This window comes from Cervus elaphus, chromosome 5 (assembly GCF_910594005.1).
Source record: "Cervus elaphus chromosome 5, mCerEla1.1, whole genome shotgun sequence".
Lineage (NCBI taxonomy): Eukaryota > Metazoa > Chordata > Mammalia > Artiodactyla > Cervidae > Cervus > Cervus elaphus.
The window spans coordinates 4,456,188-4,482,857 of NC_057819.1; the positions used below are offsets into that span (position 1 = coordinate 4,456,188).

Sequence of the window (26,670 nt, forward strand, 5' to 3'; positions counted from 1 at the left end):
ACTGCAGCAGTGACTTGTAAAATCATTCCTTTCTGTGTTCTTTTCTGCAGCATCCTGACTTTGAGGGACTATGTACTTGACCTCGGTCACCCCTACTTGTGGGTGCAGAAGCTGGGTGGCCTCCACTTCCCCAAAGAGCAGCCCCAGGTATGTCCACTGATTGAGTCCCCTTGGCTGAGGAGCCCTGTTCCTCTCCTTCTCTGCAGACTCCAGAAAGGCTTCTGATGGCCTCTGGGACTTTAAACTAGCAGAATGCCAGCCCTCTGGGCTGTGACCTGTCCCCTTCACTCTAAACTGTCCAAGGCCTGCAGGTGTTTAGGTATCTTTTGCTTTCTCCCTGAGTCTGTTACCCACCTAGGTCAGAGTAACTTGGATCCTTGCCCTGCATGTCACATGGCTCCCGATGCTGCTACCCCGTGGTCTTATATATGAAGGTGCCAGAAATGAACCCCAGGGCAGCTGGCCCCTCAGCAGAAGCCTGCCTTGCCCACAGCCTCTCAAGATCCCAGCAGCTTGTATCATTCCTGCTGGGACTCGGTCTCTGGCCCCCACAGCGGGGAGACCCTGCTATCCCCAGAAGACCTGTTCGCCAGGACATGGGTGGTCCTGGCCGCCACAGGCAGGCAGGTCCTGGGGGAGAGGGGTGGCAGGAGGAGGGCACAGGGAGCCCTCGTGCATGGCTGCGCTCTGTCACCCACAGCACACTGTGATCGCAGACCACTCGCTGAGCGCCAGTCACATGGAGACCACCATGAAACTGCTGAAGACCAGGGTGCAGTCCCGCCTCGCCCTCCACAAGCAGTTTGCCTCCCTGGGTAAGTGGTGTCAGTCAGGGTTGTGGCCTGAGCTGCTCAGCCCAAGGACAAAGACCACGGAGCCCTGCGCTCAGATATCTTGAATCCTGATGACAACGTCGGCTGGCTCCCTGGCTCTTGCTGAAGAGAGGTGTTAGCTGGGCCATTGGGGAGAGCTCTAGGCCGCCAAGCAGAGGTGTGAGCTCCCCACGGGGCTACAAGGCTGTCTCGGACTGCCCAAAGCCTTTCGGGGGCCCAACTTATCAGATTGATTGTGGGAGCACTCCTGCTAGGTAGGTCAGTGCATGGCAGACCTTGATATGCATTTTAACAGGACCCTCATTCATTCGGGGTAGCCAGCATAGTGCTAGGGAAGGAGCCACGAGCACAAGAGAAAGCCCTGCTTTTGCGGAGCTTGTGCTCAGCTTTCTTGAATACGGCTGTTTGGTGACCTATGCCTCCTCCCTCCCCTGACACCTGAGCTGAAATCCTCCAGGCCAGGGCTGAGCCCAGGGTTCACCATAAGCTCGCAAGTGATTCTGATGAGCCCTTGACCAAGATGGTGGACATGTGGGGGCTTCTCATTTATTCATTCTGTAAATACTTGTCACAGCCTGTCAGGTACAAGGCACGAGTGAGGGAGGGTTAAGATCTTTTCAGTCTAAAAAAAGCCACTGTCGAGGCTTCCCTGGTGGTCCAGTGGTTAAGACTTCGCCTTCCAACGCAGAGGGGGCAGGTTCTATTCTCTGGTTGGAGAGCTAAAAAGCCAAAACAAAACAGAAGCCATATTATAACAAATTCAATAAGGACCTTAAAAGTGGTCCACATCAAAAATAAATAAAAGAGCCACTGTCAGGAAAGGCTTTGAGTTCACAGCACCCTTCTGGAGGCCCCTCATGGACTCTGGTTTCTCCAGGCTCCCCATCAGCATTGTGGAGTTTGTTTTGTCCCAAGGTTGGATGATTGTCATCCGGATAGCATGTACCGTGTTGGCATATTTGCTTATTGAAACACCAGCAGGGATTCGCCCTGGAGCGGCCCTCCTGCTCTTCTGCTTTAGAGGAACCAGCGCAGAAGACTTTGGTCCTTCCTCCTCCAAGGTCAGCTGTGAGAACAGCCCTCTTGGCTATTTGATCTAATTAGCAGTCACTGCCACGGAGGCATCTCATTGGTTCTGGCCGCAGGGGGGTTTTCGTTTGCATTAAGGATGAAGCGCTGTGCATGCTGGGGCTGGGTCCCGCCGCAAGCACAGGCTCTGAGCGAAGGTCAGGCTGACGTGCCTCCGTTCCTGGCACGTGTTGAGCTGAGTACCGAGTGTGCCTGGACAGCTGGCAGGGCCATCTGAGCCTTCAGAGGCTGCCGGTTACCCAGCTGTGGCGGCTGATTTCTACCTGTGACGCCACCTGTCCTGCTGTCTTTCAGAACACGGCATTGTGCCGGTTACCAGCGACTGCCACTACCTCTTCCCTGCAAAGGTTGTCTCTCGCCTGGTGAAGTGGGTGACGATTGCCCATGAGGATTACATGGTAGGTGTGGGAGGGGTGACCGGTTGTCCTGGGGACTGCAGGCCCGTGTCTCCTTTCAGCTCCTGCTGTTCCTCCCGAAGGGCGGGGCAGCCTGACAAGAAGCGCCAACAGCTCACCCCCCGCCCTTGGTAACTTCCAGGAGCTGCATTTCACCAAAGACATCGTGGAGGCGGGACTGGCTGGGGACACCAATCTCTACTACATGGCACTCGTGGAGAGGGGCACAGGTAACTGCTCTGCTGATGACAGTGGCTCTAGGAGAGGGCAGCCGCTGAGAAGCAACCTTGCCGGGAGCTGGCCCAAGGAAGCCAAAGATCCTGGACTCCTGCCTCGGGACTTAGCAGACAGTCTCGGCTGTGAGAGGCAGTGTTCAGCTGAGGCAGCGTTCAGCCAGGACTTGTTCTGCCCCAGTCCCGTCCCCTGCTAATCGTCACCACGGTCCCGGGGCTGGTGACGTTCCCGCTTTGTAGGAGATGCTCACACACCCAGTCGGACCTCTGAGTCTGAGCTCTTAGCCTCTTTGCTTCCTCACCCTTTAGAACCAGAGACCTGCTCGTCCTCTCTTCAAGGTGGGGTTGTCACTCTCAGGCTGTGAGGTGCAGGACTCTCCTCCTCTGCCGTCCCTGCGCTCACCTGGGGAAGCGTTGAGAGCTCTGACTCCTCACCGCTGTCCTGGCATCTGATAGGCCAGGGCTTCCAGCTGGACCCACCCCAGTGGTGCCTGAGGTGCTGTTGTCCAGCCCCAGCCTCTGCGGGGCTGGCTCAGCCTGCCGGATCCCACCCAGAGGCGCTGTGCCGAGGCTGCAGGGTGGAGGGAGTTGTCTGTAGTTCCGAGATGGTGTGAGAAATGAAAAGTTACACTCTTTGATGTTCACATTTCTCTACCCCTGTTTCTTCACTTTTCTCTTCACGTTTTTAGAAGTACTGTGAGGAAATTAGATAACTTCAGATACAGTGGAGGCTCCTTGGTCCCACTTCATTCTCACCCTCATGAGGGGTGACTGCTGTTGGAAATTTTGCATTTACTTTCTGTCTTTTCTCCTTTTAAAAAATACTTAAACCTCATCCCTAAATAACACAAAGTGCTGTTTTGCAAGGGCACAGATGATGCATCCAAGAAATTTCCAAAGCCCCATGGGTGCAAAATCATTGAAGACATCACTTTTGCTTCCTGGTTAAGGGGAAGAGCTTGGAAAAATAAGATATTCTGTATTCATACAAAGGGTGAATGTGATCATTTAAATTTTTATTAAATGTGTTGTAATAGAATTTGAAAACTTAAGAGTAGACAACAATTTCATAGTATGGATTAAAAACAAAAAAATTGGTGGACAAGAGATAAACCCAAAAATACGTTCAGAACTGTTATGACAGAAACAACAGTAAAGTGTCACTTTTTAGTAACTGTTGTGACTATCAGGGTAGAGTTATCTTAACCTTCGCTGTCTTGTTGTCTGTTAATTTATTTGAATTACTAGTGGGTAAGAGAGTTCATTCCCCACCCTCATAAATAATGAAAAAAGAGTGGCTAAACACTTAGCTCATAGATGGAGAGGATGTTACCGTATTGAAAAAGGGGAAGCCTGTCACCAGAGAAAAAATAAGTACGTTAAAAAATACAAATACTTCATTTAATGATTATGAACACACAGCTTTGGCGTCAGGTAGTTCTGGTTAAACTCAGCACTGCTGTTTTGTGGCTGTTTAATGATCTTTAGGTAGTTTCAGAGGCTCAGTTTCTTTAACTGTAAAATGGGATGATAATAATGGTACCCACCTAAGAATTGTTATTAAAATGAAATAAAATGTGGGTAAAAAGGGCTCAGCACTATGCTTGGAAAACAGTAGATGCTCAGTAAATGCTGGCTGTCAAAAAGCTTCACGTAACAAAATAGATAAAAGTAAAGAACAGAATATAGAAAATATATTTGACCATAATGTGATGGCTAGTACACAATAATGTTGAAAAACAGATAAAGCGCCTTCACTGGGAAAGTCCTTAACCTGCTGGCAGATAAATGCCAGTTAAAACAAACTTCTGTCGAAGGAGTAAATAGAACTGGGCAAACCAGACTCAGGAGTCCCCACACCTCTGCGTCCTGAGGCCCAGTCACGGACCTCACCTTTTGCAGCCGCTTTGGAGTTTCTAGGCAGAAGGTAAAAGTTGGTAGCAGAATGTGCTCTGAACACCGGGACTAATGTGAGACACGGCGCTGGCCTCAGGGTTCCAGTGGGAAGGTGGTCGTGGCTGGCAAGCCAACTCTGAGAACTGAGTTTTGCTTCTCTCCCCATCTTTCCCAGCTAAGCTCCAGGCTGCCGTAGTGCTGAACCCCGGCTACTCCTCCATCCCACCCATTTTCCAACTCTGTCTGAACTGGAAAGGGGAGAAAACCAACAACAACGATGACAATATTCGGGTAAGGTCCTTGGTGGGTGACGGGAGGAGCAGGGATAGCCTCCTTGGGCCGGGGGTTGGGGGGTGGGAGTGGGACGGGGTGGGGGTGGGGCAGGACCAGTGGTAGCTGGGGGCTTGTGCACTGGTGCAGTTCCCGGGCAGATGCTGCTGGGATTGTAGAATATGCTGGAGGCTGCAAGGTGTAGTGAAGGGCTCAGACCTCTGTCAGCTCCTTACTAGCCTGGGTCCACAGGTTCATCCTGCTTATAAAACGGGGCTAATACAAAGACCAGCCTTGAAAGGTGGTTTCAGGCTTCTGTGGAAATGTCAGATGCACGGGAACGAGACAAGGTGTGACGTCGTTGCCCGTGTCAATTACTGTTACACCCATGGATTTGACTCCATAGCCAAGGAGCACACTTTGAACCCTAACACTTTCCCATTTGGATCTGATCTTGAGATTCTTCCTCTGTGCATCTTGCTCTTTTTGGCCGTGGACATGCAAGGCAGGAAATGTTCTGGGTCAGGATCAGGAGGACACCATTGTCTTGAGGAGCGGGCACCTCAGGACAAGCCAGCCTGGCTTGATCTGCAGAGGCCCGGGCTCGGTTCTTGTGAAACCGTGAGACCCAGCTGGCCTGCAGGTGGTGCTGAGTTTCTGGCTTCCCCGCCCGTAGGCCATGGAGAGCGAGGTCAACGTGTGCTACAAGGAGCTGTGCGGCCCGCGGCCCGGCCACCAGCTTCTGACCAACCAGCTGCAGCGCCTGTGCGTGCTGCTGGACGTCTACCTAGAGACAGAGAGCCATGATGACAGCGTGGAGGGGCCCAAGGAGTTTCCCCAGGAGAAGATGTGTCTGCGGCTTTTCAGGTGAGGGACAGGGCCCGGGGACCTCCAGCGCTGCCTCTCACAGGGACGTGGGGGAGGGTGAGCCCGGCACAGGGGGCACATGTCCTCGGGCGCTCTGGTCTCCTTTCCCTGTGGGAATTAACATCCTGCTGCCAGGTTTCTCGGAGAGAGCTCACGTCCTCCTTCCTAAAACTTGCCCTGTGGCCCCTGTCCTGCCAGCCCAGTCCAGTTAGTTCATCATGCATACACCCCAGAGGTGGGCCTCATGCTGAGTGAGCAAGAGGACTTGACTAACCTTCCCTTTCTGTGCTTTCTGTGGAAACCAGTAGGCTTGTTTTTTATGATTCAAATGAACTTTGTAAACTGCAGAGAACACAGGGATGTCCTCATTAGATGCAGGCTATAGCCCTGCATACAGACTACACAGGCCTCCACCAGCCCCCAGAGTCTGCTGTAGTCTCTTCAGTGCTCCCACATCCAGGAGGATCACAGCTGTAGGCAGCTGGGCGTCACAGAGGAGCCAGCTGTGAAATAACACACACAGTGCAGACCTCCGCTGTCCTGCTCACCAGCTGGGTGACTGAAAGAGTCATTTCAACTCAGCTCTGAGCCTTTCCCAAAAGCTGAAATGGAAGTGTTACCTTCTAAGTCATGATGAAGCAGAGGTAGTTCACGTAGACCTTCCAGAATGGATCATGGCACGGACGGAGCCTCAGAAAATGCCAGCAGGCCCTGGCAGCTTGGTATTTAGTGTGTCTGCAGGCCCCGCACTTCTGGCTGCTTTTCCTTCCGCTTTGGTGTCAGGTCCTTCCCTTCCCTTTCATCCCTTAACTTGTGGTCTTGTCTTTGAGTCAGTTTCAGAATCCCGGAGCCCACCCTTCCCTTTGGGGCAGGGGGCTGGGGAGGAATGGTGTCACAGAGGGCTGCAGTCTGTATCTAATGGGGACGTGGCTGTGTTCTCTGTCGGCCTGGAAGGTGCCTCGCCTGCCCTCACCTTCTCACACAGCCCGCCTCCGCCCCGGAGGCCGTCCCACGTCCTCCCGCCTCCATCTGGCCCTTCCGCCTGGCCTGGCTCCCCGTGCTGGCTGACGATAACCAGCTGCAGCCCCACTGTGGTTGCATGGTGGGGCTGGCGGCTAGATGGCGTCGTGTTCCGGGACTTGCTCTCCTCGCTCTGTCTGTGTGAGACCTCATCTCTTCCCCGCTCCCAGCCTGCTGCAGCACATTTCCAAGGTGGGAGTTCTCACACGACCAGTGTTTATCCTTTGCTTGTCTGATGGTTCCCAGACTCGTTTCCTCAAGTGCTTTGTTCTCCAGGCTGCGCTTGTCTGTCAGTGTGTTCTGGGAAGGTGCTCCTTTGGCTTCCCGGATCCAGTTAATTCCATGACTGAAGAGATGTGGGATGTGAGGTTCTTGGTGTGGAGTCCCCCTGACCACCGGGATCAGGTCAAAGGTCTGGGCTGCAAAGGGCTGGCCTGGGCCGCAGGAGACTCGAGGTCTGGCTTTGCCCGGGGCTGACTGCCTTCAGGCTGTGGGGTCTCCATCAGCTGTACGCCTCGATTTACCTGATTCGACTCTGTACCCTTCTGGTGTTGGGAAGGTTCATGACATCATTTTAAGAAAAGACTTTGGGGCCAGAAAGGCCTCAGTTCAAATTGCAGCTGCTGCCTCTGTGATTAGCATCTGTGCTTAGTGCATCTTGAGCTGATTCCTCATCAGTAAAACTGTGTCCACTCAGGTGGTGTTGGGAGGATGAGATTAAACCACGGGAGCCTGTGAAGGGCCAAGCATGGTGCAGGCAGAGTAAGCCCTCCTTTAAGGCCATTCTGTGCAGTGTGGCAAAAAAAAAAAAAGAATGATATACAATCTCCCGCTGGCAAACATCCACACTACCTCTCACCCTCCCTCCCTCAGACCAAGATCCAAGGTGTCACCTTCTGGTTACCACTGAATGTCAGTCACAGGCAGAAGAATGAAAGAGGCCCTTTAGCTGGACATTGTTCACCATGGAGTCGTGTGGAAAAGAACCCTGCATGAAGTTTTGCTCAGGGGCCCAAGACTTGAGCCGAAGAACCTAGATGTCACAGGGTCCAGGCTTTGGCTGTGAGTGTCAGCCTCTTGTGCCAGCAGGCTTTAGCATCAGACCTGATTTTGAATTTGGTCTGTGAGACTTTGTGACTTTCTAATATCAGGTAGTTCACATCCCTAAGCCTACATCTTCATTTAAAATCTTTGAAATTATAGAAATAGCATCTCAGAAGTAGTGCGTATAGAACACAAGGCCCTTGGCAGGCACATAGCGCAGATTCTTTTCCCACATAAACTCCTACCTGCTTGGGAATCTCCCTACAAAGGAGGATTTAACTTTCTTTTTTTAATCATAGACATAAAACATGTTTATTGTTAAACATAAAACCAGAAACAGTTGTGTAAAAACACCGTAAACAGTGAGGGTACCCAAGCCCCCTGCCCCCTAGAGTGCCCGTCGTCAGTGGGCACTTCCAGGCTTGTGCCCCTGCCTTCGGAGGCACATTAAGATGATTTTTCAGAACTGCTGTCACACCTTTCATGCTGTTCTGCAGTCTGCTTTCCTTACACCAGTCTTTTTTTTTCCCCCCTTAACAGCTTCATCGTAGTCCCTTGTGTGGATGCATTCATTATATCAACCCAAAGGTTATGGTGTTAACTGGCCTCCCTTCTTCTATTTCTCTAGGGGTCCCAGCAGGATGAAGCCGTTTAAATATAACCACCCTCAAGGATTCTTCAGCCACCGTTGACGTCGCGCTCAGCCTGTTTCCCCACAGACCCTAAGTGCTGCGCCTCTGCTTCCGGCTGGGGCGCACACGTGGCTCTTGATAGTCTCCCAGGACAGGTTTTCTATTTCTAGCCTATTAAAATGTCACCTGACCAAGCGGCCTTTGTCTGCGGCTCCTTGGGGGAGGCAGTTGGGAGCAAGGCACAGTGTGAATGCGCACGAGTGGATAGCTTTCCCTGGCTGGCCAGGAAGAGCAGAGTGAGGAGGATTCCAGCTCTGCAGCAGACCCTCAGTCTTCACGTTTGTCAGCCAAGTCCCTGCTGTTAGCGGGTGGCAGGGGACGCCACAGTCAGCGTAGTAGAAAAAGCAAAAGCTCTTCTTCCCCTGTCCCCTTACTCTGACCCTGTCAGTGTCTCCAGCCGCCAAATTCCCCTGACTGGTGGATGTTACAAACATCTGACAGCGCAATACGTCCCAGAGAATAATTGTGAATCTCGCAGGGTGTCGTGAAGTTGATGAGAGTGATGTCAGAGGGTCTCAGGCATAGCTGCTGTCCAGTGATACTCTGGCAGCATGAGAGCAGGTGACTCCAGAAGAGAGGCTTCACAGTGAGGGCACGCTAGGAACCTCAAAATAATGGTTTGATTCTCAAGAGGATTAGGAGAAGTCCTGAGGAAATAGGTGAAAGTGAAGTCACTTAGTCGTGTCCGACTCTTTGCGACCCGTGGACTGTAGCCCACCAGGCTTCTCCATCTATGGGATTCTCCAGGCAAGAATACTGGAGTGGGTTGCCAGTTCCTTCTCCAGGGGATCTTCCCAACCCAGGTCTCCCACATTGCAGGCAGACACTTTAACCTCTGAGCCACCAGGGAAGCCCGAGGAAGTAGGTAACACCCTCTAAAATGTTTTAAAAAACTATCTCCTTTATAATTCTGCAAAAGTCAAACAGAAACAAAGGATAGCATAGAGTGTTCTTAAACAGTTTTGTCAGAAAACTTATGCCCCATCCCCCCACCAAAAAATCAGTACTCAACTCCTGGTTTAAGTAATAAGATACAAAGATGTAAAAAAATACTGAAGTATTATTACAGAGTTGCAGGTATAAAGTTCGCTAATTAAAAAATGAAATAAAGTTTATTTTTCCAGCTTTATTGAGTTATAATTGACATATAACTATATAAGTTTAAGGTGTACAGAGGGATCATATGATACATGATACATTGAGAAATGGTTACTGCAATAAGGTTAACACATCCGTCATCTTACATAGATGGGGCAGGGAGGAGATTGGTGTGGGGCTAAGAACTTTGGAGATCTATTGTCTTAGCAACTTTCAACATACATAAATCTAATAACAACAAAAGAAATCAATATACTTAAATCTTAACTTACCGTGATAGTCCCAATCACATGGATTTTTTCCTTCCCACAACATGCTTTGAATTTGGTTTCCACTATAAATGGAATTTTTTTAGATTTTTTTTTTTGATATGGACCATTTTTAAAGTCTTTGTTGAATTTATTACAGTCTTTTACTTTGTGTTCTGGCTTTTTCGCCACAAGGCATATGGGATCTTTGCTCCCAAACCAGGAGTTGAACCCGCACCCCCTGCAGTGGAAGGTGAAGTCTTAACCACTGGACCTCCAGGAAGGGCCCCTCTAAATGGAATTTTACCGGTTATCCTTGGATACTGTGCACCTCTGGTATAAGAGCTGTTTCCTCCTGTCTTCTCAGCTGATCTCTGAGCATCCCTGTGACAAGGATTTTCTGAGGCAGTCTAGGAGGTTCTTGGCTTCCTCAGGGCCCTGCTGTTTCCTGACAGAAGCCTGAGCGCGGTGAGGAGAGAAGGCTCCTCCGGGGCTCCTCCCTCCCCTCGGCCTGGATCATCCCTTTAAATTCCAGAGGCAGATGCTCTCCAGCCCACGGGTCCTTGAACTGTATTGTGGGTGAGAATCACCCACCATGGGAGCAGATTAGAAACACACGTTCCCAGCCCCACTCTAATATCTGGACTCAGTCGACCTAAGATGGGCCAGGGAAGTGTATTTTTAATGAGCTCCCCAGGTACACTTTGTCCTAGTCTCTTTTTGGAAGTTGCTGCACTTTCCGCGTTTTTTCTTGTGACTCCTCCAGCAATGCAGTAATGATTCCCTGTCAGAAGCACCCCTCTTGTGTCTCTTGCCTCTTGGACAGCGGCATGCACCTCTGGGCACTTCTCTCCTGTACTGAGATTTCTTTTTCTTTTCCCTGACCTACTTGCCTGAGACGATCTCCGCCGGCATCCCCCTCGGTCTGGCCACCTTCAAGCCTTGCGTCTCACCGCCTGTGCTGAATAAGATTGAAATGGGGCCTAAAAATAGTTCCTTTGATGGCCCCTGCATTGCAGCCTCCACTCTGTTCTCGGCTGGAAGGCAGCCAGACTGACTCAGCACACAAGCTCGGCTCTTGAGAGCTGGGACAAGGTTGCAGAGACAGCCTGTGAGGGCTGGGAGGAGACTCTGCTTCCTGGGCAGAAGGTGTCAAAGCCAGTCACCCTCTAGAAGAGATTTTCCCCTCTTCAAAGGAGCAAACTGAACAAAAGAATCCTTTGTCCTTAAGAAGTAGGGTTTTAAAACTAGTGAGAAGCCCAAGACGATCCAGCCCCTTTGAGCTACTGAACTGAGCCATTTTTGTCTCCAGTGGGCAGATTAGGGGGAAGGGGCCTGGTTTGGGAGGACCTCAAAGCTTCCTTCTTGGCCTTGAGCTTCGCTGGACCACATCCCACACAGCAGCCCCTTTCTGTCAATCTCCTACACCTTGGACTCAGCCCAGGGTCCTTGCCTTTTTAAAGCTGCTCCCCATATTCTTGGTTTCTCGGTATCTCCTAGTCTCTCCTGACCCTTTTTCCAATTGTCCCCTGCCAAGCGTTTTCTCAGCAAATACTCCAAAGTCGCCTTTTGTTTTAAGAGCATTCCTGCTGATCACAAAGCTAAAAACCTTATCCATAGAATGAAGCAGAGCTGCCTAGGCTTCCAAAGGAACTTTCCTCCCTGTCTGCGTAGCCCAAGCTCTGGCCTTTCCATGGTATTCAGCAGCCTCTCTGTTGAGATCAAAGAGGTGTCAGGCATCTACTTTGGGTCAGGTCCTGTGCTAATCATGATTTTACATTCACTGTCTTGTTTAATTACAACACATGGCCAAGGGTGCACATTCCCTACATGTTTACAAATGAGGAAACAGGCTCAGAAGGTTAAATGACTTGTGGGTTGCTCACAGGGTTCTTGAACTGCCCACCCAAGGTGCAAGCCCAGCAAGGTTTGTCTGCCTCCAAGGCTTCCCTTTCCACAAGAATAGCTTCAGGCTAGCATAGCTGCAAGCCAGCACTCTCGCTGGGCCATTTATTCATTTCAGCAACACAAGTACACCAAGAGTACTGTGGTGTAGCTTGGTATAGCTTGGTGTCAGACTGACCAGCTGGGTCCATTTTTGCCCACAGATATGCTATATGCATCTTGATTTTTTTTTCACTTCCTTCATTTTTTTGCATTTCCTTCAGGGGGTATCTTAATTGATTTTCTTATATAGAACCATCCCACTTGACAATTGTGTATAACTTTTTAAATGTTATTGGATTTGTCTTTTTTGCACTTGCTGAGGATTTTTACATCTATATTTCACAAGGGATATTAGTCTGTAGTTTTGTTGTGGTTCTTTGACTTCGGCATTAGGATAACACAGGCCTCCAAAGATGAGTTAGAAAGTGTTCCCTCCTGTTTTATTTTTTGGAAGTGTGAGAAGGATTGGTGTTAATTCTTCTCTAAATGTTTGGTAAATTCATCAGTGAAGCCATTGGCCTTAACCTTTTCTTGTGGGTAGTTCTCAAATTACTAATTTGTAATTAGTTACTTAATGCCTTACTCTACTTGTAAGTCATGCCTATTCAGATTTTCTGTTTCCTCTTGAGTTAGTTTTCAGTAGTTTATGTCTTTTTTAGAAATTTGTTCACTTACTTTAAATTATCTAATGAGTAGACATACAGTTGCTCACAGCATTCCTTAACAATCCTTTTTATTTCTGTGAGGTCAGTATTAATGTTCTGTCTTTCAATACTGCCTTTGATAATTTGAGTATTTTCTCTTTTTTTCTTCATCAGTCTAGCTACAGGTTTGTCAGTATGATTGATCTTTCAGAGAACAAATATTTGACTTCATTGATTTTTTTCTTATTTTTCAGTTCTCTGTTTCATTCATTTCTATTCTAATCCTGCTTTGGGTTTAGTTTGCTCTCCTTTTTCTATTATCTTAAGGTAGAAAATTAGATTATTGACTTGAGATCTTTCTTCTCTTTAAATGGAGGCATTTACAACTGTAAGTTTCGCTCTAAGCATTGCTTTAGCTCTGTCCAATGTTTTCATATGTTACATCTTCATTTTCATTCATCTCAGAGCATTTTCTAATTTCCCTGGCAGTTTCTTCTTTGATCTTTTGACTTTTTAGGAGTGTTTTGTTTAATTTCCACATATTTGTGACTTTCCCAAATTTCTTTCTCTTATTAATTGCTAATTTTACTCCATTGTGATTGGAAACACTGTGCCCATTTTCAATGCTTTTAAATTTATTGAGCCTTGTTTATGGCCTAAGATACATGGTCTGTCCTGGAGAATGCTCCATGTGTGCTGGGGGAGAAGTGTATTCTGCTGTTGTTGCATGGAGTGTTCTGTGGATAACCTGTTAGGTCTCACTGACATAAATTACTTTTTACATTTTTATTTATTTATATGGGTCTTTGCTGCTGCTCAGGCTTATCTCTAGTTGCACCGAGCAGGGACTCCTCTGTAGTTGCAGGCTTTTCGGGACGACTTCTCTTGTTGAGGAGCACCGGCTCTAGGGGGGCACAGGCCTCAGTAGCTGTGGCGTGTGGGCTATTACTCCTCAACTTGTGAGATGTTTCCTGGACCAGGGATCAAAACCCTGTCTCCTGCATTGGCAGGCGGATTCTTTACCACTGAGCCACCAGGGAAGCCTGATACAAATTACTGTTAAATTAAAAACTTACTTTCTTTTTTTCTGACATACGTTTACTAACATAGATGTAATTTATTTAGCCAATCTCCTATTATTGTATATTCAAAGTATTTTTCATTTTTCTAAAACATAAAGGGAATATATTTTGTATTTTTAGTATTTCTGTACCTGCTTATTTAGGATACATTCCTTAGAGTGGCATACTTTCGTTATCATATCTAAACTTATAAGGTTTTTGATACATCTCATTAGGTTGCCTTCCCGGAAAGTTTTTTCAATTTCCTTTCCAACCATTAGTTCCAGGAAGTTCAGGATTCTCTGCACACCCATGGACAACTGGGTATTACTGCTATTTTCGACCTTCTGCTACAAGCGCTCAAGCCACTGTGGCCATTTATCATTGTTGCTGCCCAACATCCACCCCTTTTGCTGCTGGTGAAGCTAAAAAGTGGAAGAGTCAGTCACTCAGTTGTGTCCCACTCTTTGCGACCCCAGGGACTGTAGCCCGCCAGTCTCCTCTGTCCATGCGATTTCCCAGGCAAGAAGACTGGAGTGGGTAGCCATTCCCTTCTCCAGAGGATCTTTCCTACCCAGGTTTCTTCTGGTAACAGTCCTCTAATTTCCTTTCAGAACACACCTCCCAAACTCTTAAGTTCCGGTTTGAGGGACCCAATAAGAACAAACCCTGGACTTTTCCTGGAACATTGAAAATGAGTTTTTCCCACCCCTAACCCTGACCTCCAGAGTTTACTAAGCAGATGGGATGTAAGCCTGAAGCTTCTAGAGATCATGTGGAGAAGTCCTGCCTGAGAATGAAGTCTCTATAGAGGAAGACAGCTGAGAGATGGAGAACAAGTAACAGCATCCTGGGGACATCACTTGAGAATCCCCCTTGGATCTAGCTATATGTGAAGCAAGTCAGCCTTTTTGAACTGCTTGGCTATGTAAGCTAATGTTTATGAATCATTATTAAATATCAGTAGCAAGTGTTTTCTTAAAGTATTTTGTTTCCCCCTAAAAGGATTCCCACTGTCCTCCCTCCACACTTGGTAGGATGACTCTGCCCACCCCCTCTGATGTGAGATATAAGCACATGGATTGCTTTGGCCCATGAAATGTTGCCAGAGGAGACCTGTATCACTTGTAGGCAGAAGCTTGAAGAGTGAGCCCCTGCCTGATTTGCCACATCCACTCAACCCTGCCTCAGTGAACTTGGAAGCCCTGGTCTAGATGGATCCCGCGTTAGCTGGGTCTGCGAGTGACCTACCATGAACAGAGACCCCTGCCAGACCCAGGGGTGTAGAGCATGAATGAGTAAGATGCTTTCTTTTGTGTTAAGCCAGTGAGATGTAGTTGTTTATCGTTACAGACAGAACCTAACCTCTCCTTTCTGAAGCAGTCTCCCTGGGGGAAAATGAAGGATGTTTTTCATCAACCCAGCTGTATCTGCAGAGCTAACAGCTAGCCAGCAGGAAGCGCACATCATCCTAAAGCAGTCGGCTCCGTCCACATTCCACCCGTGTCCCCCAGGCCTCTAACAGGTCTGACAAGCAATTCCATGGTAAATTGACTCCATTGGTTTTTCCTAAGGTTTGTTATCCTCCCAGAGGGAGGATGATTTTGTTTGGCAGATGGTTCAAGTCAGTCTGGTTGGTGTCTGACCGGTGACTCCTGCCTACAGCACTGGGAGCATATCCATGTCATTTCTGAGAGTAGATTACAAAAGGATTCTGGCTTCTGTTTTGCTTGTTCTCCCTTGCTGTCTCACCTGGTCATTCTGCTGGAAGCCAGCTACCATGTGGTAAGCTGCCCTAAGGATAAGCCTTCAAAAGGTCAGGAGTGGAAAGAGGCCTCTGGCCAACAGCAGAAGAGAGAGGGTATTCTGGTCAGATCCTTCTGTCCTGCCTGTGCCATTTGGGGCAACCACGAGAAGGAGATCATCTAAATGCCTCCAGTACCTGGTTTAGGGGTGGCCATGTAACCCATCCCGAGAGGATGGCGGCAGGACCGCTGAGTAAGGACGAGCCTGGGTTCTGTGGTCAGACAGGTCTGAATTTAAATCCATGCACCACCTCTTCCTGGTTCTGGACTTTGGGCAACGTCTGCTTCTCTGAGCCTCAGATTCTTCGACTGAGAAATGCAAGTTCAATAGCACTCACTCCACTGGGCTATTAGTGGACATAAAATGTGTAGTCCAGGGCCCAGTCCTTGGGGATGCCCAGTAAGTGGTGACCGAAACTGATGACCTGGATTCTAGTCTGGACAAGTCCCTTCGTGTCTTCTGTAGACATTGGCTGAGACAATGATTCATGAGAGCCCTTGTAACTCTAATACGTATCATGTTTCCCTATGATGTCAAAGCCATATTGTCTATGTAACATATTGCTCCAAAATTTAGTGGCTTAAAACAGCAGACATCTATCACCCAGGTGCAGTTTAGCTGGACACTTCTTCCTTAAGGCCTCTCAGAGAGCTACAGTCAGGGTGTTGTCTGGGGCTTCAGTCTCATCTGGAGGCTCAGCAGGGGAGGATCTTTGTCCATGTTCGACAGTGTGGTTGTTGGCAGGATTCAGTTTCTTTTTGTTCTGAGGGCCGTTGTTCTCACTGGCTGTTGGCCAGAGGCCTCTTTCCGCTCCTGGCCTTTTGAAGCCTCATCCTCAGAGCAGCTTACCGCATGGCAGCTGGCTTCCAGCAGAATGACCAGGTGAGAGAGCAAGGGTAAACAAACAAAACAGAAGCCGGAATCTTTTTGTAATCTACTCTCAGAAATGACATCCCATCACTTTGCCATATTCTAGTTATTAGAAGGAAGTCGTGAGGTCAAAATTTTACATTAAAGACCCCACATAAATCCACAAGAGCACTGCAGGTTTCAAAAGCATGTCCAGAGAAGCATGTTGGAGTCCAGTTAGGTGACTATTAACAAATTGTTCCCAATAGTGGTGACTGTAGTCTTCACTACAGGTGGATTAGCTACATACAGCCCCTCATTCAGAAAGCGCATCCCTCCTTACAAAACAAGGACATATGCAGAGCTCTTAAATAGATGGCTCCATGGCCCCGGACCTCACCTGTCCCCAGACTTCAGTGTGTGTTAGAACCAAGTGGGAGTCGGTGAAGCCTACGGTGTCCCAGGCCAACCCCTCAGATTCTAATTCAGTGGTCTAGGGTGGAATAAAGGAGTCTGCATGTTTATAAGGTGCCCAGATGCTTATGTAGGTGGTACATGGACCTTGTGGAGAAACCACACACCAGGCCACCTGTTTATAAGATTTCAAAGCACTGAGCACAGTGCCTGGGTTTGTGCCCAGGAAATAGCCCAAGAGCAGCCTCATAACCAGTCCCGGACGTGCAATTTCCTGTTCCCGCCCAGTCCCGTGCATTCTCAAGTGTAAAATTAAGACCTCCCTTGCCCATCCCCCAGCCCGTCCAGGGGAAAAGAAGAAATGACAACAGTTGCATTTCTATTTTATAAGCACTTGGTTTTATTGCACAGAAGCAATTGAAAGTGGACTCCAGTGGAAAAGTGCGCCCTGGTGTGGTACAGTGGTCAGCGCCCAGCCCCACCTGCTGCAGCTCTTCCGGGACAGAGAGCTTTAGGCAAGGACTTGACCACCCCTTTGGAAAATAGAAGGCATTCAGGAATAGGTTAAGACATCTCAAGCATAATGTGTTTCTAACTGCTCATTCATTATTGCGGTCATCTGTCAGTTGCACATACAGGAAATAAATGCACTTATTTGGAGAGGAGGGGGCAGTCTGTATAGTCAAGTGTTTACGTGTGGCATTCGGCATATATCACATTCGGCTACATAAGCTATCATAACATAATTGCCCATCGCCTGGGGAGGGTTTGGGCCACGGGGCTGGGAGTTGGGAGGACCCTCTCTTGTTAACATATTGCTAATAGAAATTCCTGTTTGGTGAAGGAGGGCCTGTTGTCTAAGCAGAGTTTCTTCTTAAAGAAAAGAGAGAAAAAAGTGAAAATTTGTGATACTGATCCTTGAGCTCCCAGACCCCCCTGAGTTTCTTTGGCTGCTCTGAACGATCCCTTCTCCCTGCCTTACTTCTCTCCCTTGGTGGCCTTATCTTCTGCAGCCTTCTCTGCAGGTCTGCTGTCTTTCTGGTCTGTGCTGGAGGATTTCTCAGCCTTGGCTTTCCCAGGTGTGGAGGTCTCCTTGCCGGGTTCCTTGGCTTGGGCCTCTGTTTTGGGTTTCTCCTCAGGCTTCTTGGCTTCTGCGGCCTTCTCCTCCTTGGCGTCTTTTTTCTCCGGTGCTGCCGGCGTCTCTTCCTTCTTTGGCTTTTCTGCTGCTTTGCTGGGTTCTTTGGCCTTGGCATCATCTGGTTCCTTCTTGGCCACCTCAGTCTTCTCTTTAGGCTTGGCCTCTTCCTTCCCCTTGGCAGGAGCCTCCTTCTCTGGGGTGGTTGCTTTTTTCTTATCTTCAGCCTCTTCCTTCTTGGCTCCAGCTTTGGGTTCTTTGGGCTTTTCCACAGCAGGTTCCTTCTTCTCCTCGGGTTTTGGAGCCTCCTTCGTGGGCACCTCATCTTTCTTGCTGTCCTTCTTCTCCTCCGCTTTGGGTGTGGCTGGAGCTTTCTCTTCCTCTGCCTTCTTTGGGGGCTCTTTGGCTTTCACCTCCTGGGGTTTTTCTTCCTCTTTCACAGGGGACTTGGCCTCCTCCTTCTTTGGGACCTCCTTCCCAGGAGCCTTGGCCTCCTCCTTCACAGGAGACTTGGCCTTCTCTGGGGACTTGGCCTCCTCCTTCACAGGAGACTTGGCCTTCTCTGGAGACTTGGCCTTCTCTGGGGACTTGGCCTCCTCCTTCACAGGGGACTTGGCCTTCTCTGGGGACTTGGCCTCCTCCTTCACAGGGGACTTGGCCTTCTCTGGGGACTTGGCCTCCTCCTTCACAGGGGACTTGGCCTTCTCTGGGGACTTGGCCTCCTCCTTCACAGGAGACTTGGCCTTCTCTGGGGACTTGGCCTCCTCCTTCACAGGGGACTTGGCCTTCTCTGGGGACTTGGCCTCCTCCTTCACGGGGGACTTGGCCTTCTCTGGAGACTTGGCCTCCACTGGAGACTTGGCCTTCTCTGGGGACTTGGCCTCCACTGGGGACTTGGCCTTCTCTGGGGACTTGGCCTCCTCCTTCACGGGGGACTTGGCCTTCTCTGGGGACTTGGCCTCCACTGGGGACTTGGCCTTCTCTGGGGACTTGGCCTCCTCCTTCACGGGGGACTTGGCCTTCTCTGGGGACTTGGCCTCCTCCTTCACGGGGGACTTGGCCTTCTCTGGGGACTTGGCCTCCACTGGGGACTTGGCCTTCTCTGGGGACTTGGCCTCCTCCTTTACAGGGGACTTGGCCTTCTCTGGGGACTTGGCCTCCACTGGGGACTTGGCCTTCTCTGGGGACTTGGCCTCCTCCTTCTCTGGGGACTTGGCCTCCACTGGGGATTTGACCTTCTCTGGGGACTTGGCCTCTTCCTTTATGGGGGACTTGGCCTTCTCTGGAGACTTGGCCTCCACTGGGGACTTGGCCTTCTCTGGGGATTTGGCTTCTTCCTTCACAGGGGACTTGGCCTTCTCTGGGGATTTGGCCTCCACGGGGGACTTGGCCTTCTCTGGGGACTTGGCCTCCACGGGGGACTTGGCCTTCTCAGGGGACTTCACCTCAGCTGGTGACTTGGCCTCTTCCTTCTCTGGGGACTTGGCCTCCACAGGGGACTTGGCCTTCTCAGGGGACTTCACCTCAGCTGGTGACTTGGCCTCCTCCTTCTCTGGGGATGCGGCCTCTTCTGCTGGGGGAGACTTTACTGCTTCTTCTCCTTCCTCCTCTTTGGCCTCTTTCTCTTCTTCTTCAGTCACTTCTTCAGTCACTTGGACCTCCTCTGTCTGTTCCTCCACAATCACAGTTTCCTTCTCTAACTTTTCTACCATCTTGATCTTCTCTTCACTTTTGACTTTGATGTGAGTGGACACGGAGGGGATCTTGGGGAGTCCTTCTGGAAGGAGGAAAGGACCTGGGCCAAAGCCAATCCGACACTCCTCACCCTCCAGGAGTTTTCTGCAGAATGGATAATGGAACACGTTACTATTAACTCAAAGTTGATCACTGAGGTAGGAGGCTTCCTGAGTTACTCCGAAGACCCCCTATGTGTAGTGATACATAGTTTGGTGGAAGAAGGGGTGTGAATGGTGGGCACTTAGACTGGAGAAGGTCACTAGCAGATCATCCCAAGGACAACCAGAATCTGTACCCCAATGGCATTGCTCTTGTTTTAATTCAACTAAGGCTACCACTTATAAAACTTTTTCCTCTGAAAAATGGCCCTCAAGAGAGAACGCCTATATTAAAAAATTTACATGTATTGTCCCTCAAAATGTTGTTTAAGAAAAAAAAAAAAACGTTGTTTAAGAGAAAGGTGGGAGTATGAGCAAGAAATTCCACATTTATAAACTTGGGCTTTAAAGGTATTAGAATGTTCCCATTTGAATTTCAAGGGTCTGTTGTTATATTCTCATCCTTTGAATTTTAGGAATAGAGTAGGGGCAGAGTTTCTACTCTTCTTTACCCACTAGAAGTGTGACCTTATTAGCAAAGCCATTCAAACTCTTCAAGCCTCAGTCTCCTCATTGGTAAAAACAGGGTCATTAAGAGTTTCTACCTCAGAGGGTGGTTTCAATGAAATAATGAAAAGACTCTCTTGAAGAGGTAGAGTTGTAAAGGTCCTTGACAACTCAAGTCCCTTCTTTCTCTCCCAAGACAGGCCTCTGGTTGGCTGAATCTGAGAAGAGGGTGGGGAGCTTTAACCCTCTAAATCACTGTCAGACCCTCTAAGTCACTCTCAAGATATTTGCTTCTCAGAAGATAGAACAATGGTGGCCAGGACTTGGGGGAAGGTGGGGAAGGGATCAGGGAGTTATTGTTTAACGAGCACTGAATTTCAGTGTGGGAAGACAAAAAATATTCTGGAGGTAGATGACAGTGATGGCTGGACAGCAATATAAATAGTTTTAATGCCACTGAACCGAATACTTTAAAATGGCTAAATGGTAAATTTTATGCTGTATACATTTCACGATAGTAAGGAAAAAAAAGTTTTTTTGGTTTTTTTTTTTATCTCTAAGACAGCAGGTTACCTCACTGCGGAGCTTAAAATCCAAGGCTTCTCCTTCTGAGCACACAAGGGCTGCCACCGCCCAAAGGCCCCGTGACCCCCTCACCTGTAAGCAGCGATCTCAATATCCAGAGCCATCTTGACATTGAGCAGGTCCTGGTACTCTCGGAGCTGGGCTGCCATCTCCCACTTGGTGTTCCTGAGTTCTGCATCCAGCTGCTGGATGGCCTCCTGGGAGGGGAGAGGTCACACACGCGTTACTGTCAGTCACCACGGGCCCTCGGCACCAGCGAGGCTAGGGCGGGCTCTGCAAACCCAACACAGTCCGGGCCAGCCCCCGCCTTGTGAAAGCTTCAGGACCTCATTCATGGACCTAGAACAAACATCCTGCTGTGTGTATAACCTCAGCCTGGGGAGTGCTCTGGAACGAGACACACCAGACACCGACCACGGCTATCACAGGTCAGCGGGCTGACGGGTGAATTTTTACAGATCTTAAGCTTAGAAAGGGCTCAGTGGGAACTCGTCTGCTTTGGCTCCCTATTGTCTGCCCAGCGCTCCAACGCACCTCACATTAAAGGCTCAGGAGGCAACTGTCGCTGATGCCTGAGACAATACACAGAAGCACGCTAAACACGAACTGAAGCTTCCCCCCAACCCCAAGCCCACTGCGCCACTGCTTAAAGTAAACCATCATGGCTGATGAAAAATCAACCTCTTTTTCTACAATAACCACATACTGCTTGTATAGTACGTTCTCTAAAAGAATTTTTAGACACTTTCTTTCAATCATTGTCTTTAGTGGGAGGTATCTGCTGAGGCCTTCACAGCCTGTCCTCACTCAGACCCTGGTTACTGCTTACTGAACACCCACCACAACCAAGACTCTGCTGTCTCTCACTCATCTCATGAGAAGTTCATCTCTCTCTTTAATCTTCATAGTTTTACAAAGGAGGCTTTTTTTTTAAATTGCATTGAGAGAATTCAGAGTCAGAGAGAGAGGCAGATACCTTTTTTAGGGTCACACAGCTACAAAGACATACAGATACCCCTGGCATGTCTGACTCTAAGGCCCATGCTCTCCACTCAGAGAGGGACAGTGACTTGTCCGGGGTCACCCAGCCAGGCAAGGTGGTCTGGCTTTCTGCCCCACCCCGCCCACCTGGTAGGACGCGATGTCGGCCTGGTGACGGTCCTCCAGCTCAGAGCGCTGCCTCTCCAGCGAGTCCTTGGTGCTTTTGAGCGTCTCCAGCTCTGTGGTCCTGGCCTGAAGCTGGCGCCGGTACTCAGATATCTCCTCCTGTGCTGAGCGCATGGCGTCTGTGTTCACCTTGGCTGCCTCTGACAGCCGGTCCAGCCTCACTGGGGGAGAGAGGGGCAGGGCACAGGGTTAGACACAACTGGATTTGGAAGGGGCCACACACGGGTTAAGGACCTTCTGAGTGCCAGGTGCTATTTTGGATGCTTCACTCATCCTGTCCTTTGTGACAGGCAGATGACACTGCCCAAGGCCAGTAGGCCAGTTTGAGCAGCAGGACTGGGGTTCAAATCTGGCTCCAAAGATCACACCCTGACTCCCCAAACGCAGGCCTCAGGTCTTGCACAGCAATAGAAGCCGCTATTTCTTCTGGTGCTTCTGGTTCAGCTCCCCAGCAAAGGCTGGCAGTGCTGGGGGTTATGAAACCTGGCCCAGGGAGCTTAACCTCAAGCTTGGGGTTGAACAAATGAATGAGCCTATGACCTTTAGAGGCACTAGGGCTCTGGGAGCTATGTGGCCATAGCAGAGCCCAGATCCCTGTGGAGTCTGGGGCCCGTGTTCCAGCTCCTCTCTCCCTTCCTCCCCCTGGCAGCACGTTCTCTAGCACCGAAGCCCCTGTGCCGACGGCAGCCACACCCTGGCCTCTGTGAGCAACAGGCTGCAGGTTCCCAGAAGGCTTCAGGGGCCAGAGGAGGTCTGGAGATCTAGTGTGAACCTCCTGACTGTGAGCATCCTGAATCCTGAGATAATGATACTCAGGACCTGAGTCTTGGGAGCTGGGGAGGAAGAAGAGTGATCCAGAAGTCCTGGGATGGTCTGCCAGGGTGAAGGGCAAAGTCCAAGAGGGCAGGGAGGTTTGCTCTGGGAGGAGCCTTGCTGCTGCAGAGATGGGGGAGGGGTGGTTCTGCTACCGCAGAGGAGAGGCAGGGACTGGAAAAGCCATGCACCCAAACCCCAGCTTTTCTGGTTTTCTCTCCTAGTGCTTCCAGAGACTTAGAGACCATCCAAATGGGTGAGGATTCTTACCCACTGTGGGTCACAGGCTTCTCTGAAAGTCACTGAAGCCCCTGTACCCTCTCCCAAGAACAATGCAGAAGTTTTAAGGAGCGTGGAACTCCCCAAGGTAAGAAGCCCAGTTGGTCCATCCCCCTTCTAACCCCAAAAGGAATGAAAACCAGAGAGGGCGAGGGTGGGTCAAAGTCACCCTGCAGGTGTTGGACACAGCTTCAGAGCTGCGGCAGCTGCACCCTAGCTGACTCAGGGTGGCCTGGAGGTGGGGGAGGGAGATGGATTTGGGAGGCTCCCAGCTTTTCTGAAGGGGAGAGAGGACATTCAAGGGCCCCCTGGCCACTTCAGCCTCACACACCAGTTGGTTGTAATGATGGCCTTCCTGGGGAGAGAGAATGTGAGAATGACTCACGCTCTCCGACTGTAGCCGGGAGGGGCCCGATAGGTGTCAGGAGAATGGGGTCCCCTGCTGTGTGCAGAAGAGGGGGATGGGCAGCACTGGACAGGGAAGGGATGTTACTTTGAAGGGCAAAGAGGGACCTCCCCGCCCCCAACTGACTAGAAGCCGGCACCGCTTTGGAGAGGTAGAGCGAACCTGTTGGAAGGGGGACTCACAGTGGGCGGTTACCCTGACTTGGGAGAAGGAGCAGAGAGGACCGAGAATGGAAGGACAGATACAAGGACCCTGGAGAAGCCCAAAGGAGAACCTAGAGTGGGGAGGAAGAGGCGGGGAGCGTCCCACAAGAGACCTAGAGTAAAACTGTTTTTTAGCTAAGGGGTGTGCCCTTTGCTGAGGGAACCTGAGCAACCGCACCATCCAGCCCAGCCCTCTAGGCGGACTCCACCGCCCCCCTAGGTCACACCACCCTGCCTCTCGATGTCCGACCACCAGGGGGCGCCCCTCCTCCCTGCCCGCCCCCCGCGCCTGCAAACCTCGGAACCACTCCTCGGACTGGAGCGTGCTCTGCACCGTGTGGCCTTCAAGCTGCGCGCGGATCTCGCGCAGGGCGGACGTCACGTCGCACTTGAGGGCGTCGCGCGCCTCGGCCTGCGTCTGCGCCGCGCTGCTGCTCTGGATCTGGCCGAGCAGCTCGCCCACCTCCTCCTGGTGGTGACGCCGCAGGTAGCCGCACTCTTCCTGCAGGGCTTGCGCCTTCTTCTGCAGCTCGACGCGCGCCGCCTCGGCCTCCTGCGCAAAGCGGGCCAGTGCGCGCGTCGCCGCCTCGGCCTCCTCGCGCTGCCGGGCCTCGTCGTCCAGGCGCTGGCGCACGTGCGCGATGTCCTCCAGCAGGTGCTCCTGCTCCAGGCGCAGCTGGCCGCGCGCCGCGCCCAAGCGCAGCACCGCACCGCGCATCTCGCGCACCTCGCGCTCGTAGAGCTCGCCCATGGCGGCGCGGCCCGCCTGCTGCTGCCGCAGCGCCGCCGCCTCGCCCTCCAGGCTGCGGTTATGCGCCTCGAGCTGCCGCACCTTGTCGATGTAGCCCGCGAAGCGGTCGTTCAGCGCCTGCAGCTGCTCCTTCTCGCTGCGCGCCACCACCATGCAGCCTTCCGGTCCGTTGCTCAGGGTGTCTAGCGAGTCGGTGCTGGAGGCGGTCCCGGCGCCTCGGAAGCGGCTCGGAGAGGCAGACACGGAACTCACGGAGGTCCGCGCCCATGAGTGGAATCCGCTGGAGGAGCCGGCTGCAGAGCGCGCTCCACCCGCGCCGCCCTTGCGAGCCAGTGCGTAGTGCAAGCTGCCGCCTCCATGAAGCGGCGCGAAGGCGCCCAGCAGCGCGTCGGCGCCGCTGAAGCTCATCGTGGCCGGAGCGGGTGCGGCCACCGGCGGAGAGGGAGCCCTGAGGCCGGGAAGAGGCGGGCGACACTGCGGCACCTCCAGGCCGGCCGGCCCTTTTATAGCAGCCCGGCGGGGTCCAGCCCCTCAGCAGTTCGGGGGGGGGGGGGTGGAGCGGGGGAGGAGGGCCCCGCCCTCTCCGCCTCCTCCCCCAGCGGCCCGGGGCCGGCCAGCTCCGCCGCAGTGAGAGGGGCGGGGCAGGGGAACCTAGGAGTGAAGTGGAATCGACAATGCAGCGTCAGAGGAGACCCCCGCTCCCACCCACCCCGAGGCCGTCAGGCGGTAGAGGACCCCTGGAGTGGACCGCCGGGGACCCCCCGGGTGCGGGTGGCGAGACCCTACTACTATGTTGGAAAGAGAGAAGGCGCCCAGAATGGGGGAGCGAGGGCAAGGAGACCAGATGGGAATGGGGCAGGATGCCCTCGGGATGGGGCGGTGGAAGACACAGTAGGATGAGGACCCCGAGTGATGGGGGCACAGGATTTTCCTGATAGTTAGACCCTCAGGAAAGGGAGCGCGGAGTGTCTGCAGCTGGCCCGAAATAGGGGAGGAGAAAAGCACTTCTGAATGGAGGCACGGTGGGCACTACAGAGAGTAAAGATAGAAGACCCCTGGATGGAGGTAACCCTTCCCCTAGCTGCTAGAGAGGCCACCAGGAGAGGGCCAAAGAACCTGGCAACTGGCCCGAAAACGGGGAGACCTGGAGCTGGGGAGGGGTGGCGAGGCTGCCCTGAACTGGGGGTGTGGGAGACACTGCAGAGGCTAGAGAAGGGAAGCCCGGATTGGGGGTGGGTGCAGTGGTCTCCTCAGGATGGGAAGCAGGAGACCCTGAAACCCGCCCCAGCAAGAAGGACACTCAGTGAAGTGGACAGAGGGTTCCCTGTAAAGGCAGAGTGTGCAAGGGTCAAAGGACCAAGGGTGGGGGTACTGCAGGGAACTGGGCATGAAGTTGGGAGAGCTGGTGTGAGTTGGGTGTGGGGTTGGGGGAAGTGATAGGTGTGCTAGGAGTCACTCAAGCCAGGGTCTGCACACTGAGGACAGCTCCACAATTGCTGGTAAATGACCTTGAACAAGTTGTTCCCCACCCCCACTCGTTTTTCCCATCGGCACAGAGAACAGACCTTGCTCTAGGTCAGGCTGCAACTTGAGACCCCTAGAGACTTGGGAAGTCTCCGGCATCAGTAGAGGAGAGGAATCCTTCTACTGCCCGTGGATATAGCAGCCACTTCCCCACAACTCAGAAGTCCTTTCTTCCTCTTCCCTCTCCATCTCCTCGGCTTCAACTTGTCGTCCCTCCCCACACCCACAAGAGACAAGTGGGTGTCATGACTGGGCTCCCTTCTCACACCCAGAGAAGCAGTGAGAAGCTTTCAGGGTACCAGAGCCGCTCACCCCCACAAGCCTTAATTCAGGTAGAAAAGAGGGCCTTTGTATTTGGGGGGCCTGCACTGTTGGTGATATTTAGCTTTGTCTTGGGTTTGACTCCAGTCAAGAGCCTTGGGAGTGGGGGTGGCGCTGCGGCTGATGCTTCAGCACCAAGGACAGGGCCTACTCTTCGCTGGGGAGAAAGGGGTTAATTAACCTCTGCCTTCCCCTTGAGGGATGGGAGGGAGGAATTCTATCTCCCCGTCGCCTGATTCCTGTGCTATGCAGATGGGGGACTGAGGAGGGGTGGATGGGTAATCTAGAGGGGTCACCCTGGCAGCCAGAGACCCAGCCCCTTGACCTTCTATTGGGGGTCCAGTTCCCTCTATTCTGTGACATTCTCCCACATACAAACCTGTCTTGCCCTTCCATTGGAGCTGAAGGGACCTAGATGTCAGATGCGGGGGGAGGGGGGAGCCTTGAGACCCCCTGGGGAGTCACTGAAGTCTTCCATCCCAGACCTGAGCCTCCCTCAGGCAGTTAATTCAACCCACACTACATTTCCAGTCTGCATGGTTTTCCTTCTGTAGGCTCCTCAGGATGGGGACAGACAAATAGCCTAGGAAAGACCTCTATCTGTCCTTTTCTCTCTGCACCCCATGTCACTCCAAGACCCCTGGTTCTAAGCAGACCCTCAGAGATGGGGATGTGATTGTACTGTCCCTTTAACCAGGTTTTACTGGGAGGAGGGTGCGCTGGGGAGGAGGAGGGAGG

General features: G+C 51.4%; 2 protein-coding genes across 13 annotated transcripts in view; one reads left to right on the plus strand and one right to left on the minus strand.

Annotated features, from left to right (window-relative positions):
- THOC5 (THO complex 5) overlaps window positions 1–8,473 on the plus strand; it is a 28,804-nt gene extending 20,331 nt beyond the window's left edge. For 6 of the 9 annotated variants that reach the window (XM_043901403.1, XM_043901399.1, XM_043901400.1 and 3 more), the window contains 8 exons: window positions 51–147; window positions 701–815; window positions 2,217–2,320; window positions 2,460–2,547; window positions 4,622–4,737; window positions 5,393–5,583; window positions 6,538–6,795; window positions 8,276–8,473. In XM_043901403.1, coding sequence (XP_043757338.1) covers window positions 51–147; window positions 701–815; window positions 2,217–2,320; window positions 2,460–2,547; window positions 4,622–4,737; window positions 5,393–5,583; window positions 6,538–6,748 — 922 coding nt within the window. In that variant the 3' untranslated portion in view covers window positions 6,749–6,795; window positions 8,276–8,473. The remainder of the gene's footprint in view (window positions 1–50; window positions 148–700; window positions 816–2,216; window positions 2,321–2,459; window positions 2,548–4,621; window positions 4,738–5,392; window positions 5,584–6,537; window positions 6,796–8,275) is intronic. The other 3 variants (XM_043901405.1, XM_043901407.1, XM_043901406.1) reach the window with 1 other exon arrangement.
- An 8,309-nt stretch (window positions 8,474–16,782) lies between these two features.
- NEFH (neurofilament heavy chain) lies at window positions 16,783–24,587 on the minus strand. Of its 4 annotated transcripts, none has more exons than XM_043901410.1 (5): window positions 23,634–24,587; window positions 21,597–21,796; window positions 20,541–20,665; window positions 18,537–19,380; window positions 16,783–18,500 (listed from the first exon to the last, which is right to left on the minus strand). In XM_043901410.1, the coding sequence occupies exons 1-5, from the start codon at window positions 24,493–24,495 to the stop codon at window positions 17,385–17,387; spliced, it is 3,147 nt and encodes a 1,048-aa protein (XP_043757345.1). In that variant the 5' UTR covers window positions 24,496–24,587; the 3' UTR covers window positions 16,783–17,384. The 4 variants fall into 4 exon arrangements, with proteins under 4 accessions (XP_043757345.1, XP_043757346.1, XP_043757347.1 ...); XM_043901411.1 differs by having other exon boundaries at window positions 16,783–18,350; window positions 18,429–19,380; XM_043901412.1 differs by having other exon boundaries at window positions 16,783–18,074; window positions 18,159–19,380.
- Between the last annotated feature and the right edge of the window lie 2,083 nt (window positions 24,588–26,670).